This window comes from Musa acuminata, chromosome BXJ1-3 (assembly GCF_036884655.1).
Source record: "Musa acuminata AAA Group cultivar baxijiao chromosome BXJ1-3, Cavendish_Baxijiao_AAA, whole genome shotgun sequence".
NCBI lineage: Eukaryota > Viridiplantae > Streptophyta > Magnoliopsida > Zingiberales > Musaceae > Musa > Musa acuminata.
In genome coordinates this window covers 38,036,035-38,052,564 of record NC_088329.1, presented here as the reverse complement: position 1 = coordinate 38,052,564, position 16,530 = coordinate 38,036,035, and the positions used below count along the sequence as shown (strand labels likewise).

The window sequence follows — 16,530 nt, the reverse complement described above, 5'->3', positions numbered from 1 at the left end:
TCAATGTGTAATTATAAACGAAACCTAATATATGTCCTTTTTTTTAATTTTTTATAATATACAAAATAATCTATAGTTCATTTTTATGTTCATCAAATATGTATATTATTTAGTGTACGTAAATAATAGAGTTTCAAGCAAAAGTGTTAATAGACTTATATTTTCTCTAAAATAATTTCATAATCTTTGTTTTCATCATAAGAAGTTATAATGTGCATCAAAATTTTTTTTATGATAATTCTTCAACTTTTACCGACATCATAGTATCCAATCAATTATGTCAGAAAGAAATAAATTTAAATAAAATTATATTTTTTAGACATCAAATAAAAAAACGAGATGGTCGATGTGAATGATAATTAACTTAAATTTATGTTCACGAAGCCATTAAAAACTAAAGCATTTATGTAATTTTCAGACTGAAACAGATGTAAATTAAGAGAATATGTTAAAAGGTAATTTAAAATTTAAATTGAACTCAAGAGATATTCTATGTTATATTTAAATTTAGTCGTTGAGATTGAATTGATTTAGACACGGAGATTAGCTGATTAAATTGATTTAAATTTAACTAATTGAATTGATTTAAATTGATTAACTCTTTGATATCAAATATGATAGATACTTCTTCGACGATATATAATTAATACTTTGGTACTAACATTTCGATGTCAAGTGATCAACATCTCGATAAAACCTCAAGTAACCAACCATTAACTCATTGTCATATGATTAATGCCACTTTGAATTAGGTGTGGCATGATAGCATTTACACTTACTTTTTATCCATCGATGAATCATTCAAATTGATTACTATAACCTACTTTTTATCCGAATGATTCAAATTGATTACTAACTTGAATATGAGAAAGGTATCGTGGAAGAAGTCCGAATGTATAATGACTTCGACGGTACGACAGACTCAAGGAAAGAGTCTTTTTTGAATTCAAAATAATTTTCATCTCGAAGAATCAAAATCTAACTTAAAGACTTCTTGCTATTAATTTTCTAACCTCTTCTCCCTCATCCTCCTCTTGGGAGGAAAATCTTAAGATCACTCTTTCATCATCAAAAAATTAAAATACAAAAGTTATTTACAGAAAGATAAAACTCTAATTTTTTTGACTCTTAGATCATAGATAATGAAATCCGATATCTCATATACATAAGCATTTTGAACATCCGAAACATTTACCAACCCTGACATACTGTTCGTTTGGACTGCTGTCGACGCAGCCACCCTTTCCCTCGGCCGTAATCGTGATCCGACCAAAGCAAGAGGACGCGACGCGGCACCGTCATCTTCTGGAGTTCGAACGAACCGAGAAGGGTCGTTCCGTCTTCGCACCACGAAGCCGAACCATCGCAGACGTAGAATAGTATAGCAGAGGAGTAATCTTTCCTAGGTTTAATCTTCTTCGCAGCAACACCATGGCGGTTGTTTGGGAGAGAATACATAAGAGTTTGCACTAATGGACCTCGTGATCGAGGCAGTGTTTCTATCCATGTTGCCCTTTCTTTCCCTCTCCCTCTTTTACCTTCCTCTCCTCCTCCGGAGCACGCCTGCCTCCATATATACAAGTCACGCGGAAGCCATGGAATGAGGATGAACACTGGAGAGAGAGAGAGAGAGGGTACCGCAATAATGGCGGAGAAGAGGAAGACGGGGGTGTTCCATATCATGCCGCTGGCGATGATGTGCGGCCACGAGGCGGAGAGGGAGCTGTCGAGGGACGGCAGCCATTACAGCCTGTCGAGCGGGATCCTTCCGTCCCTCGGCGCCAGGAGTAATCGCCGGGTCAATCTCCCGAGTTTCATTGTCTCCCCTTACGACCGCAGATACAGGTACTCCGCTTGTACTACTACTTCCCTTCTCCTTCCTCCTCCCTATTCTTTTTTCCCTCTGTAACTTATTGCAGTCGGTTCATCGATCAGCGGTCCCTGTTCCTTTGTTCTTGTAGACATGGGAAAGAATGCGATGTAGCAACATAAATGCTTCCGGGTCCTTTCTTGTGTTCGTCAATCTCTGGTTTTAGACTTTCCAATTTTTGATTTACCTGCATGTTTATTGATTGATTCTACAAGAACAAGACACAATTCGAGTGGAATTTTTTCCATTTTTACTTTCTTTTTCCTTTTCTTTTTTCCCTTAGGTTGATTGTTGTTTTTTCTTACTGCGTCCTCGGTCCATATGGCTTTCATTTCGTGTCACTTGCTTCGTCTTTAGTTTGAGCTTCCAATCAAATTAGGGAGTTCTTCATTGATTTTTACTCAAATTGATCACTACTTACTGATAATTTCCAAGCAATTTCTATTGATGAATCTTGATGCTAAAGAACTACTTAACAATTGTACCATCTGAATTGTATGGAGATGGCAGAGATTCCAGTTTAGAACAGTTTGCTGAGATCAGAATTGTTTGGTGCAGGTCATGGGAGACGTTTCTTGTCATTCTGGTCGTTTATACCGCTTGGGTATCTCCATTTGAGTTCGGGTTTCTTGATAAGTCAAGAGGAGTGCTCGCACTGATAGATAACATCGTCAATGTATTCTTTGCCATCGATATTGTTTTGACCTTCTTCGTGGCCTACCTGGACAGAACGACTTACCTGCTTATAGACAGTCGGAAACAAATAGCTTGGAGATACTTGTCCACCTGGTTTATTCTGGATGTTGCTTCCACTATCCCTTCAGAAATCGCTCGAAAAATTCTGCCTAAGAATCTCCGTTCCTATGGATTTTTCAACATGCTTCGGCTCTGGAGGCTCCGAAGAGTCAGCTCACTCTTTGCTAGGTATATGATCGGGTCTGATTCATGTTGTTTTGGTTATTGTTCATACAAGATTTTTGATCCTCCAAGATGCATGATGATGTGGTTTATATGTTTAGTTGCATGACAAATTACTTTGACATCATCTCAACGTCATGAATTATATCCATCTTCTTTCTTCTGAGTTACAGATTAGAGAAAGATAGGAATTTCAACTACTTTTGGGTTCGATGTGCGAAGCTTATCTGTGTGAGTATATCAGTAGATAGGTCCTGCTTGTAGTCTTCTGATGTGTTTCTAAAAGGACTTTCTTTTCTGCTCTGATCTCCTAGGTCACCCTCTTTGCTGTTCATTGTGCTGGATGCTTCTATTATTTCATTGCTGCGAGGTATCCTGATCCTAGCAGAACATGGATTGGGGCCTCTATTCCGGATTTCCATGAGAAAAGCTTGTGGATCCGTTATGTGACATCAATGTACTGGTCAATCACCACACTGACTACTGTCGGTTATGGAGACTTGCATGCTGAAAATACAAGGGAGATGGTTTTCGACATTGTTTACATGCTCTTTAACCTTGGGTTGACAGCATATTTGATCGGAAATATGACTAATTTGGTCGTGCATGGAACTAGCAGAACAAGAAAATATGTAAGATTATCTATTCAATTTGTTCATAAGCAATAAGTTGGCCTATGTAGTTAATGGCTCATTTTGTTTCTTTTCATGGATGTCCTCATGAAACTCAGAGGGATACAATTCAAGCTGCCACAAGTTTTGCACAAAGAAACCACCTTCCAGTTCGGCTGCAAGACCAGATGATCTCACATCTCAGTTTGAAATTCAGGACAGACTCTGAAGGGCTTCAGCAGCAAGAAACTCTTGATGCCCTTCCTAAAGCCATTCGTTCCAGCATTTCCCACTACTTGTTTTACTCTCTCGTTTCTAATGTCTACTTGTTTCGAGGGGTTAACAATGATTTGCTTTTCCAGCTGGTAATACATATATACTGCTTTAATTTGCTTGAGTGCTTCCAGTTTGTTACTACCTATACAATGCTCTCACCTTGTGCGTCAACTTTGAAGGTCTCAGAAATGAAAGCCGAATACTTTCCACCTAGAGAAGATGTGATCTTGCAAAATGAAGCACCTACAGACTTTTATGTACTAATCACTGGAATTATGGTAATGTTCATTATCTGATTAAGGTGTAATTGTGACTTTCTAAGCAGTCCTATCTTCCTTATTAGGATGCATGTTAGGGTATCCAGTTGCCCTTAACTCTTTAGTATTTTCTGTATTTCTATTGAATTAACTTTCATGTCCTGTTGCTGATTCTCTGAATCATTGCAGGATCTAATAGATCACAGTAGTGGAACAGAACAGGTAAATCGAGTTGATTTGGCAATCGACAGACAGGCTGAAGTTCTATCTTAACAAGCTGATGAGGTTTCTGTGAAATTTATGTGATTGCAGATTGTTCAGTTGGCAAAGTCAGGTGACCTTGTTGGGGAGATAGGAGTCCTTTGTTACAGACCACAACTATTCACAGCACGAACCAGATCATTGTGCCAGCTGTTACGGCTAAATCGTACTACATTCCTTAGTATTGTTCAGTCAAATGTTGGAGAAGGCACAAAAATAGTTAGTAATCTGCTTCAGGTTGTTACACCATACTTTGCTAAGCAACTTTGAGACTTTATTGCTCTCCTCTCTCTTACAAGAAGTGGATTTTTGTATTTTGTTTCTAGCACACATGACTTTCATATACTCTGATCTCATGCAGTTTTTATTTGGTACAGTATCTGAAAGATCAGAACAGTGATCCTGTGATGGAAGGTGTATCAAGAGATATAGAGAAAATGCTGACTCATGGCCGACTGGATTTGCCTCTTACTCTGAGTTTTGCTGTTATTAGAGACGATGATCTACTGTTGCATCAGCTCCTGAGACGCGGTTTAGACCCAAATGAATCAGACAGTAACGGGCACACAGCACTGGTCTGGAATTTATGTGCTCTGGCATTCATAGAATATTCATTTTCTCCTGAAGTTAACACTGAAATTGACTTTTTTTTCTGTGTGTATGATAAATAGCATATAGCAGCATCGAAGGGAAATGAGCATTGTGTTTGTCTCTTGCTGGAATATGGGGCAGATCCCAACAGCACAGGTATAGACAACTGAATATTTAGTTACCAGCACTAACATTAGCACTAACTATATCATGCCAGCAAAAAAGGTATTGTTAATTATCTAGAAATTTCTTGACACTTCTCCTACAGATGGTTTTTGTTCGTTACACACATCAAGTTGATCATTTTTGGATGAGTTCGTTTTTCCTTGAAGGAGAACTAATTTTTTTACTGTTTATAAGCTAACAGAAGATAAGCTTTTGACTTATAAACTAAAATGATAAAACATACTAACCTTTTGGTTATGCTTTCTCTCTGAATAGTCAATTATCTCCTTTCATTTTTTGAAATATGTTTGTTGTTCAAAAACCTAATAAAGTTTTGTGATTCCTTCTCTTTTGTACTTTTCTTGGGGAATCCCAGGGTATCTGATCATTTTATTAGGGATGTGACCAAGGAAAACATAGCAGACTCTACTATCCAACCCTTGTTGTATAAACCAAACAAGAAACCCGGATGGATTATTTTGCTTGTGTAGTATCTAATTATACACCAGTAAAATGACTATATATTGGGGAAGATGATTGTAGATATAACTGATGTGGATAAACATCTGAATTGTACAGATTCCGAAGGAAGTGTTCCCTTGTGGCAGGCTATGGTTGGGAAGCATGAGGATGTTGTCAAATTGTTGATAAAAAATGGTGCTGCTCTCTCATCTGGCGACATGGGGTCATTTGCTTGCACAGCTGCCGAGCAGAACAGTTTAGAGCTACTCAAGGACATCATCCGTTATGGAGGAGATGTGACGGTGCCCAAGAAAGACAAGACTACGGCTCTCCATGTTGCTGTCTGTGAAGGCAATGTCCAACTGGTCGAGTTCTTACTTGAACGAGGAGCTAACATAGACACGCCAGATTGCAATGGTTGGACTCCCAGGAAACTAGCCGATCAGCAGGGCCATGAAGAAATAAAACGTCTGTTTGAAGCAAAGAAGGACTTTGCCACCAGTTCTGTACCTGTGTCAACACCTGCCTCCCACTCCGTTGGAAGATACAGTAGTGAGCCTGCAATTCGACTCTCTTCCAACGAGGATAGGCCAGACTTGTCTTGGGAGAGGAGTGATCGGTTGCGGAAGACAAGCTTCCATAACTCGCTGTTTGGAATCATATCAGCTGCTCATGTCAACAGGCAGATTCATAGTCGATTGCTCACATCTGTTGGCCTGCTGAAGTCCACCGGGATGTACAATGGTAGTAGTTGCCACGGTATACCCCTACTCCGTGTAACAATTAGCTGTCCCGAGAAAGGAAACACTACTGGCAAACTTGTCCTGATGCCAGATTCATTGCCGGAGCTTCTTGACATTGGTTCTAAGAAATTTGACTTCTTGCCCACTAGAATCCTCACAAAAGATGGAGCAGAGGTGGATGATGTAAAATTGATCAGGGACGGTGACCACCTTGTTCTAGCGAGTGATGCTTGGATGGGATAAGGCAGCAGCAGAAAGGTGGGATTTCCATTACGACTCACTGGTAATCATTAGTCATAGGTATCAGCAACTCTGGAATGGGTCTCATGTTGGAATGTATCATCATGAAATCACATGAATAAAATAATATTCCAATGTGTGGAAATCTTGAAAATGGCAACTCATCAGGGTAATCAACATGGCTAGTCATCTCGAGTGGCACTTAACACTTAGTAAACCCTGTTTGGATCATGTTTCTTGAAGTCCTAAATAGGTCAATATCTTAGTCCTAAATAAGTCCTAAGATATTAGGTGCTAAAGTTGGAGGTCGACTAGAGCAGTTTTCTGATCATAGGGTATCATAGAATGATAGGTTGAGATAATGTCTCTGATGTTCAATGATTTAAGATTATGAACACATATTATTTAAATAAAAAAAAGAAAGAGAGGGAGATGATAGAAATTGCTTTCACAAATTTTGAAGGTTCACATTGTATCTCTTCCAAATATTTGGTATTTTATATTTATTTGTACAAAAATATTTTGATTCAGTGAATTAGATATATTAGTAAATTAAATTTAGAAAATGAGAAGTGAAGATCAAAATATTTAATGATGATATATGAAATTTCAAAATTATAACTACAGAATTGAAGTGGAATACTAAAATTATTGAATGTTACTTCCTTTGCTTTTTGGTGAACAAGTATAAAAAGTAAATAATTGCAAGGAGAGAAGATGATTTGGGATGAAAATAATTACAACGTTAGTAGTTACTGTTTTATATATATATATATATATATATATATATATATATATATATATATATATATATATTGAGTGGTGCAGCGAGGATAGTTGGAGTAAAATCCACGTGTCCCATCCCATTGCCATCTTTTGAGAGTGGGAGCTCTGACCGAACCTGAAAGTCTAAATGACTCGTTCAGGCTCTGATAGTATAAAAGAGACGCATCGCAATCTCGCGGATTTAGTTCAAGTCAGGTCCGAGGGAGTTGCGTTTTCGTAAGGGAAAGGCCAGCGCAGAATAATTCGTAGGGTAGGGAAGTGAAGAGGAAGGGGAGAAGATGATGTCCGGTTACACCTCCATTGACAACCAGAAGGTTGCCGGCTCCGTTCCTGCTGCTGCTCCTGTACGCCATCTTCCCTCGTGCCCTGCTAGCTTTGGCTTTTCCGATACATACAGATCGATCGATCTCACCTCGCCATTCCACCCTCCATCCCTCTTCGTTGATTTGATTGTTCGTATTTTTTGCTTTAATTTTTCTTTTTCAGGCCAACTCCGGCCCCGATCGCATCGCCACCGTCAGATTCACAGGTAAGAATTGGGGCTTGGGTTGCCCGGTTTCCTTCCTGTCGAGACATCTGCTTCGTGTTGGAATGTGAGGTCTCATTGTTTTTCTGCTGGCGTTGCAGAATCCAATCTCCAAACCTTTCCGCCTTCTTCGGAGACCCAGGGCAAGATCTCCGTCGTCTTCCGCCCTCTTTCCGATGCCGACGGTACTCTCTTTCTTCCGATCCATCCGTCCCCGTAAATCAATGGATTGCGTCGGTTTAATCCTTATCATCAATTCACCTTTGATCTGATCTGGCATGAATTTACGATGACGGTATCGTTTAGACACCTTCTCGAAGCCGGCTTCAGGTGGCTCCAGCGAGTCTCAGCCGACCGGGTGGATGCAGTCGCTCACGGTGGGCGCTTACAAACCCTACTTTGATGTCGATACTTCCGACGTTTTGGAAAGGATCAGAGACTCCCTCTTCCCTTTCAGGGGAAACTTCACTGAGAAGACGGCAGACAACCCCGACCTGTATGTTCCCCACCCAACCCATCTTAGTGCTGTTACGTTCTCCTCCACTTCATTCGACACCGTTCTTTCTTTTGTGTAGACCGGGTGATATATCGAATATGCATTCATTTCCCATGTAGACCGATAACTAAATCCAAGGCCGTTCTACTCTAGGCGATCTGTGTTCAATCAACTAATGAATTAATGGTCAGAACAGACAATTTAATTCAATCTTTTTAGGTTGTTTGTGTTTAGTTATTTCTAGGAATTAAGCTTACAATTGAGAAATTCATGCAACTGATTATCAGCTAAATTGGGAAAGATCATAATTTAGATGGAATGACATGAAGTAAATCAGTAAAATCGTCGAATGCTGATATACAACCGAATATGGTTTGCTGGGGAAGGTAGCCAAGAACCTGATCTAATTATATGCACTAAGATTATGACTGAAATTAGTTCGAACCAAACAATACATCAGTGAGTCAAATCAGGTTTGAATGTATTGGACATCACAGTTATTCACCAGGTACTTTGGGCACTAATTGAAGTCCTATCTATTACTTGCCTGCTATTAATCCCATGTTGAGGCTGCTTTGGACCAAAATTAGCTACTATTTGTGATGCACAGCCTGAAAATTTGATTTTTTTTTTTCTTGAATTTGAAAGAACATGTTGGTGCAAATCTATGTGCAATGTAAACGCACTCCTGGATTTTTTTTGCTTCTTTTGTGGTTTTCCTTTTGCATCCTAAATAACTATTCTGAAAATATGTTGCCACTGACTGATATTTCCTTTTATGTTTTAAGTTATTTGTTAAGTGATGCAGTTGTATTCCTTGTGCTCCATCCTGGATTCTCTCTCTTCTTTTGCCGTGTTTCCTTTTGCATCCTAAATGACCAGTAATTCCTTATATGTTTAAGTTATTTGTTAAGTGATGTAGATGCGTAGTTTGTGCTCCATCTTTCCTGATACAGCAGGAAAACCATTGATCATGGACGTCAAACCTGTCAGAAATGCTATCCTCATGAGACTAGCTTAGTTCCTTTTTTCTGTCAAACATATGAACTTATGCATTTATATGAGAGCTGGTGCCCATATTGTATGTTTGTAATTGTTTATTATATATATAAAATAATTTTTTTTCATAACTCTGGCAGGTATGGACCTTTCTGGATATGCACAACTTTGATTTTTGTAGCAGCTGCCATTGGCACTTTCGTTACTTATGTAGCACACAAATTGGAAAAGAAAGAGTGGGACTATGACATTAATTTGGTCAATTGGTCTGCCGGTTTATTTTATGGTTATGTTATCTTTGTTCCTCTTGGTTTATACGTTATTCTCAAGTACTTCTCAGTACCATCTGGCCTTGTTCAACTTTGGTGTCTGTATGGATACTCTCTGTTTATATTCATTCCTGCCTCGGTAAGCTATATTAGTTGTGTTTATTTTATATTTTGTTTACATTCTCCTACTTGGTTGTTATCTTTCATTAAAGTGATTTGGTTATTTGTAGCTGCAAGTATTACAATGAAACACTGTAGATTGCTGAGTTCTTACTTTGCATTAATTGACTAAGATTACAGTATGTAATTTAATTTTTAAAATAGCACTTTGCATACATTTAAAACAGTTGCATGTTGAATGGTCATTTTGGTTTCAGAAAAACCTTCTATTTTGCCAAAAGTTACCTTGCCTCCTGCCATGCAAAGATGGATGCCATCTTTATTGCTGGTCATAGTTTCCTCTAAGCTATAAGGAATAATCCCTTGGTTCATGAAGTTATCATCATCTTGATGGTTTATGACATGTGGATTAATTCCATTGTGCCGTATTTTGAACTTCAAAAAGTCATGTGCTTATCCATAATGGTTGATGTTAGTGGTCTTACACTTGCTGACTGAGCTAGTGGTAAAATTTGCAAATCATGCCATAACTAGGTTCATATAATAATATATATTGCGATTCATTTTGATTAAAAAGTTGGCACTATTTTTTCCTCTTTAAATGTTTTCACTGCTCATTTTTCATAAATGAGGATGGCACATGCTGCCTGTAATTCGTAGATTTCATTTAACCTCATATGACTTTATGGTTTAGAAGAAGGATGGGCCCACCTTTTTCCTTCTTTTATTGTAAGATTAACATTTTTTTATAGGTTTTGTGTTCGAATTTAACCATTGTATGGTCAAACAGAAGAATTATTGCACAAAATAAGTCTAAAATATGGTTTTTGATAATATTTTGAAGGTAAAGTTACCAAATATTTGATCAAAATAGGAAATTCCTTTTATTTTGATCCTTGATTGTCAGTTTCTGGTGACAGGCATTGTTAGTGTAATATACATAAGCTGGGTTGAATTGGTCTAATAATTTTTCCCCAGATGATCTTGTATTAGATGGGAAATATAGTAAAAGGGATAACCATATAAATGCACAGTGAAATGTTATGGAAAGCTTGGTCAGTTGTGTAAACCCACAACATGTTGTCAATGGCTGAAAACAAGCTCATAGCATGTTGTCAAGATTTGAAAGCAAGGGTTTGTATGTATGGAAACATGGTTGATTGTATCATACTTACCATATATTTTTGTCGATACTGATATCAATATTTGGACTCTATTTTACATTAGTACCTTCCAATAGTAAAGATTGAATTTCCAAATTTATACAAGACACTGATCCTCATAATTTTACAGTGCCTGTCTATTGTACCTGTGGAGATATTCAGATGGGTGATTGTAGGTGGTGCTGGATTCATGTCCGCGGCTTTTGTTGCCATGAATCTTCATACGCACATCAAATCTGCTGGAGAGAGATGGTTTCTAATCGTCGCCGGAATATTTCTGTTGCACTTGGCTCTTGCTGTGGTTTTGAAGCTCTACTTTTTCACCGTAACCGTAGGAGCAAATTAAGGCCCTCTTTTCTTTACCTTTCATTCATGTAAAAATTCATCTCGGATACAAGCTAGCTTCTCTAATCCAACATTAGTCTTTGATCTTCTAGTTCAGTAACTGTGTTATTCTGTACCGAGTTGCATTCCTTTTACAACATTATACCGAGTTGCATGATTGATTTGTCGGTGTCTATATGTCATATCCTCACCACCATTATAATGCTCAATTGTTTTGTTAGATGTCTTGCATGCGTTTCAGTGCGACTTGTTACAACTGTATTCTTCTTGGGAGAAGGCACTAAAAGTTTTCAGAGGATGGAAGCTTTCTTTTATCCTTTCTTTTTTTTGTTTGGTATATAAATGAAATTGAAAGTTGGACGTGTGTGTATACAAATTAGATGTTAGATAAGTACAAGAAAGATGCATATCAATATGAATCAGTTTTTGATATAAATAAAGATAAATATTGATCTAAATTAAATATAATGTTACCTAGTTGGGCACAAGAAGACAGTGAACGGAGCAAGCTATTACATGAAAATGGAAGCTACATTTTGTTTCATGAAGTCAAATTGACAATCAAGCCAAGAGAAGAGCGTTATGAATAATGCTCGATCAGATATCACGAAAGCAATATTAGCACTAAGCCATCGGAGGAGATCTCCGCAATGTTTTGAGACCGTACAGGGTAAAGGAAATTGTTTTGAGACGGTGCGATAAGAATTGACTGCTGCGAATATTCTAGTTGTGTGGGAGTAGTCGTTGACAGGAGATGGTGATAACGAGGACGACGAGGACTATGAACGAGCGCTCCTGATGCTTCATCGGGAGCCAACTCCCGGCATTGCCGCCAGCATCGCTAAGTGGATGCTTGTCATCGTCTATCCCCGCTGTTCGCGTCATATAGGTACAACTTCATGTGCCTATCTATCATCAACGTAAGATTCACGCACGTCCAATCTGTTTAGTCAACCCATAACCCACGTCCAAGTTGGCGTGCTCGCTGGGTTTTTTGTCAAGATAGGAATAGTAAGCTCATTTGTACTATCCCAAGTGACAAAAATTTAAAACCAATCTTAGTTTTTTTGATATCGAAAGATGATGGATTTGGGAGGGACTTAATGTAAAATTCAGGATGTGTGTACAAAAGCATATCTAGTATTCAAAAGTTAATGATGAAAAATTCGGAGGGTTTGAAAAGATACATTAGTCCTTTCATAGTAGACTATAGCAATCGTCAAAGTAAATGAGAATTAATTCATGAAAGAAATTATGTGAAATTGTGAGAGATTATTCGAATGTGAAAGGCCGATCCAACTATCGATAATTATAATTAATATTATTGTGCACCATGCCAATAATATGGGACACTCAACATATTTAATGATGTGGCATTCGAGTAATGATATGATGTTCAAATGTACACATGCATGTGAGATCTCTCTTACCATTGACCTTATTTCCTTTTGGCACACAAAGGGTGTTAGGAGACAATGTTCTTCTTGGTAAATAATTCTAGGCACATCATGAATGTTAGATGTAATTTTGTTGACTTACCAAAAGTGAGGGATGCTTCGTAGTAGAATTCTATTGTATTAGAGGATTGAGGATGCTTTATGACCAGATTCAACTATATTAGGAGATTAAGATATTTCGTGATCATGTTTTATCGTATCAAAAGATTGTGGAAGTTTCTGGTTTAATTCTATCGCATTAGAGATACATGATGTTTCCTGTTCTCTTTTCACTTATATTTATCTTTATAAGCGAGAAAGTTGAGAAATTTGTTTCATCAACAAATGAGAAAATATAGCATCAATTGATGACAGCATTACTTATGTTTTGACCCAAACTCAAGATGATAGTTGGATATAATTAGTAACGAATTATTTTTTGGGGCACCAGTAATCTGTTGTCACCATATTATTTCTAGATTATTTGGTAAAACTTCATCTTTTTTTCTTCTTACGAAGCATCCTATTTTTCTAAATTTCCTATATATCACTTCTTCTTCTTTTTTTCTTCTAGAGATATCAAGAAATATCTCAAGAATAAACAAGACGTCTTTCAAGAAGGAATATAGAGGAAAACAATATACGACTATTGTTGTGAAGGAAGAAAAACTTAAGAAATTTGAAAAGATGATGCTTATAAGGAAAAAAAAAAGGGAGGGGGAGCCGCTAAGATTATTTAAATTTTATTACGAGAAGAAGTTACTAACATCTTGGTTAGCCCGATGTTATCTGAATTCATATGTATAAAATTGTTTGATGTTTCCCCAAGATGAAAACACAGAGTTCGCAATATATAATGTGCATGAAGATTGAGGTTGGGAGAGATTTTCTGATCTGATCCTTTCGATACTCAAGTTAGTAATCGAAGGAGGTATACGAGCGTAAATGTGAGTGGTCAAAAAGATAATCCTCCCCTTTTTCATTATATTAAAGATGAACTTTTCACATAATTGAATATAATCATAAGTCACCATTCTTGAACGATAAGCTAAAGTCCTAAACAAACTCAATAATTCCATTGACAATTACTAAATCTATGTGATCATGTGTCATATTTAGGATTTATTTTTTGTTTCTATGCTTGAACGATCGATCTTCAACGCGAAGTTGAACATGTGTTAGCAACAATCCAAAGTTCTTACGAATCTTACATGTAAAGACAAGGAACAAGTCTCCTTTCTCCAATCTTAACCATAGATTTCCTACTGACATGTGGATGTTATGTTAATTGAACAAAACAAGTCCGTAATACTCACCATATCAACGCAAATCAAAACTTATAATATCCTTGAAGTGAAATATGATACGGAGAATGCTTACCACATCAACACATGCTATAAATAGATGTTCTTTAAGGTATGAAACTCTCTAAAACCTTCTCAATTATTTTTCTACTACTTTATTCCAACTTCGAACGCCTACTAACTTGAAAATCGAATCCAACGCATGCAATCGATCGTCTTCTTCGTTTTCCAGGCAGCAGATCTTGAAGAAGGAATTCTATTCCCCTTAATCTATTGGTCTATCAACAAGCTGCAACAAGCATCTAAGAAACCTTACGAGTTGACTTCGATGACGCACCATGTTTATTAACGTGCCCGCACGTCTTCCTTGCGTAGGTAACGCCTTCAATCCATGACTCCTGCACAACAAGACAAACTGAAGTCAGGGGTCGTCTCCACCACCTACCGTCGCGTGGCGTCGCACTAAAGTGTCTCCGCCCACGGCCCGAGGTGGCCCATCGCGCCGTCCGAAGCCATGGTTTCCAGCGGCGAGTAGGTCGTGCTTCGACGGTATCGCACGGTTCCTTCGGTTGGCAGCAGCGGGAATTCGTCTTCCCACCTCCTTCTTCATGTTAAATAATGCACACCATTGAACGTGGTCATTGGTATCGATGTACATCGATCGATCGTGCCGTTGCTGACTAATTAAGGCTCTGCGTGAAGGAGACGTGAGATCCGAGAAACCGCGCACCATTCTTCTCTTCCTAATATACTTAATCGCCATCTCGAAGGGCTTTGTTGAATTGTGATGGGTTTCCTCCGTCGACTCTTCTTAGGCTTGTAGAGGGAGGCTGGATCGGTCGAGATCGAGAAGCTCATGGACGCGGTTGCAGCTGATGCTTCGAAGCAGTACTTCACGACGGCCGGCCTGGTCGTGGGATACTCCCTCTCCTCCAGCCTGCTTGCCATCATCAACAAGTACGCCGTCACCAAGTTCAGCTACCCCGGCCTGTTGACCGCATTCCAGTACTTCACTTCTGCCCTCGTCGTGTGGGTTCTCGGGAAACTGGACGTCTTGTACCACGATCCTTTCACCCGTGACAACGCCAAGAAGTTCTTGCCCGCCGCCGCCGTGTTCTACCTCGCGATCTTCACCAACACCAACCTGCTTCGCCATGCCAACGTCGACACCTTCATCGTCTTCCGATCCCTGACTCCGCTGCTCGTAGCCATCGCCGACACCGTCTTCAGGAAGCAGCCTTGCCCTTCCAAGTCCACCTTCTTCTCCCTCGTCATCATACTGGGCGGCGCCGTGGGGTACGTCCTCACCGACTCCGCCTTCACCCTCACCGCCTACTCATGGGCGGTCGCCTATTTGGTCACCATCACGACGGAGATGGTCTACATAAAGCACATGGTGACCCACCTCGGCCTCAACACCTGGGGCTTCGTCTTCTACAATAACTTCATATCCTTGTTGATGTCCCCTGTCTTCTGGATAGTCACCGGGGAGTACGCCGATGTTTTCACCGCCGTAAAGATGAGCTCCGGCAGCGGGTGGCTGCAGCTGGATGCCATTGTCGCGGTAGCTTTGTCTTGCGTCTTTGGGTTGCTCATCAGCTTCTTCGGGTTTGCGACGCGGAGAGCCATCTCGGCGACGGCATTTACGGTGACCGGCGTGGCCAACAAGTTCCTCACCGTTGCTGTCAACGTGATGATCTGGGACAAGCATGCAAGCCCTCTGGGCTTGGCTTGCCTGCTCTCCACTCTCGTAGGGGGTGTTGTTTATCAGCAATCCGTCACAGGATCCGCTTCCTTCCCATCCAAGCAGAGCTCTGAGACTAGCAAGCTCATAGACAATGGAGAAGAAGATGACGGCGATTCCGACAAGGTTGAGCAAGATATAGAGATGCCTGTGTCTGGTAAGAAACCTTGAAGATAACTTTCTCTTTCGGCGTATGTATGTCTCGCAACTGCAAGATAGATCGAGGCATAGTCTTCCTCTTGTTCCTACTCCATGAAGTGTGTCCTGTTAAGGATTATACATGACATTTTGATTTGCTTATCTATTATATTGGACATTGTGGTCTTCTTGATCTGCTGACTTAATATGTTATGATCTATCATTGATTTAATATGTCATATTAAACTCAAATTAGTGATGGAATATTAATTTAGTAGTTCTCATAGACTAATTCAAATCGTCCACTTGTAATGTAGCGGAGAGCACTGCGATAGTTTATTTATATAACATATTCCTTAATTATAACATATTCCTTTCGGGATAAATGATAGATACAAATTCGATACATGAAATCCAATCAATATCTATTGGACATGCTACATCAACTATCCAAAATATCAAAGAGCAATAAAATACAGGAGTATATTCTCTCATTAAATCGATAGTTATAAGAATAGTTATAAGAATAGTTATAAGAATAAGTATGTTTTTATTTAAAGTAAACTAATAAACACTTATGAGCCTTAGATGCTTGTGAACGCATATTAATTTGATCATTATAAGAGTTTTGATAAATAAACCTTTGATATAATTGTTTATAGAAAATGAGATATACTCGCAAGGAATATATGACATAGACATTTTTTTGCCTCTAAAATTTTTTTTTTTGCCTCATCTAAGTTATAAATACTTAATGACTTCTCTTCTCTGAAAAACACAGGACACGTTCAAATAATTTCACAAAGTCAA

At 38.8% G+C, this 16,530-nt stretch overlaps 3 protein-coding genes across 3 annotated transcripts; all 3 read left to right on the top strand.

Moving 5' to 3' along the window:
• The first annotated feature begins 1,361 nt into the window (after positions 1–1,361).
• LOC103979265 (potassium channel AKT1) lies at positions 1,362–6,531 on the top strand. The gene is made up of 11 exons (XM_009395343.3): positions 1,362–1,845; positions 2,429–2,794; positions 2,962–3,019; positions 3,103–3,420; positions 3,519–3,764; positions 3,855–3,953; positions 4,122–4,154; positions 4,245–4,430; positions 4,571–4,768; positions 4,865–4,940; positions 5,529–6,531. Exons 1-11 carry the CDS (start codon positions 1,601–1,603, stop codon positions 6,395–6,397), a joined length of 2,694 nt encoding a protein of 897 aa, XP_009393618.2. The 5' UTR covers positions 1,362–1,600; the 3' UTR covers positions 6,398–6,531.
• An 833-nt stretch (positions 6,532–7,364) lies between these two features.
• On the top strand, positions 7,365–11,320 carry LOC103979266 (uncharacterized). Its single transcript, XM_009395344.3, has 6 exons — positions 7,365–7,524; positions 7,667–7,709; positions 7,808–7,891; positions 8,013–8,202; positions 9,342–9,609; positions 10,884–11,320. The coding sequence occupies exons 1-6, from the start codon at positions 7,459–7,461 to the stop codon at positions 11,097–11,099; spliced, it is 867 nt and encodes a 288-aa protein (XP_009393619.1). The 5' UTR covers positions 7,365–7,458; the 3' UTR covers positions 11,100–11,320.
• Positions 11,321–14,367: 3,047 nt separating this feature from the next.
• Positions 14,368–15,906, top strand: LOC135637657 (GDP-fucose transporter 1-like). Its single transcript, XM_065150343.1, has 2 exons — positions 14,368–14,545; positions 14,654–15,906. The coding sequence occupies exon 2, from the start codon at positions 14,695–14,697 to the stop codon at positions 15,751–15,753; it is 1,059 nt and encodes a 352-aa protein (XP_065006415.1). The 5' UTR covers positions 14,368–14,545; positions 14,654–14,694; the 3' UTR covers positions 15,754–15,906.
• The last annotated feature ends 624 nt before the right edge of the window (positions 15,907–16,530 follow it).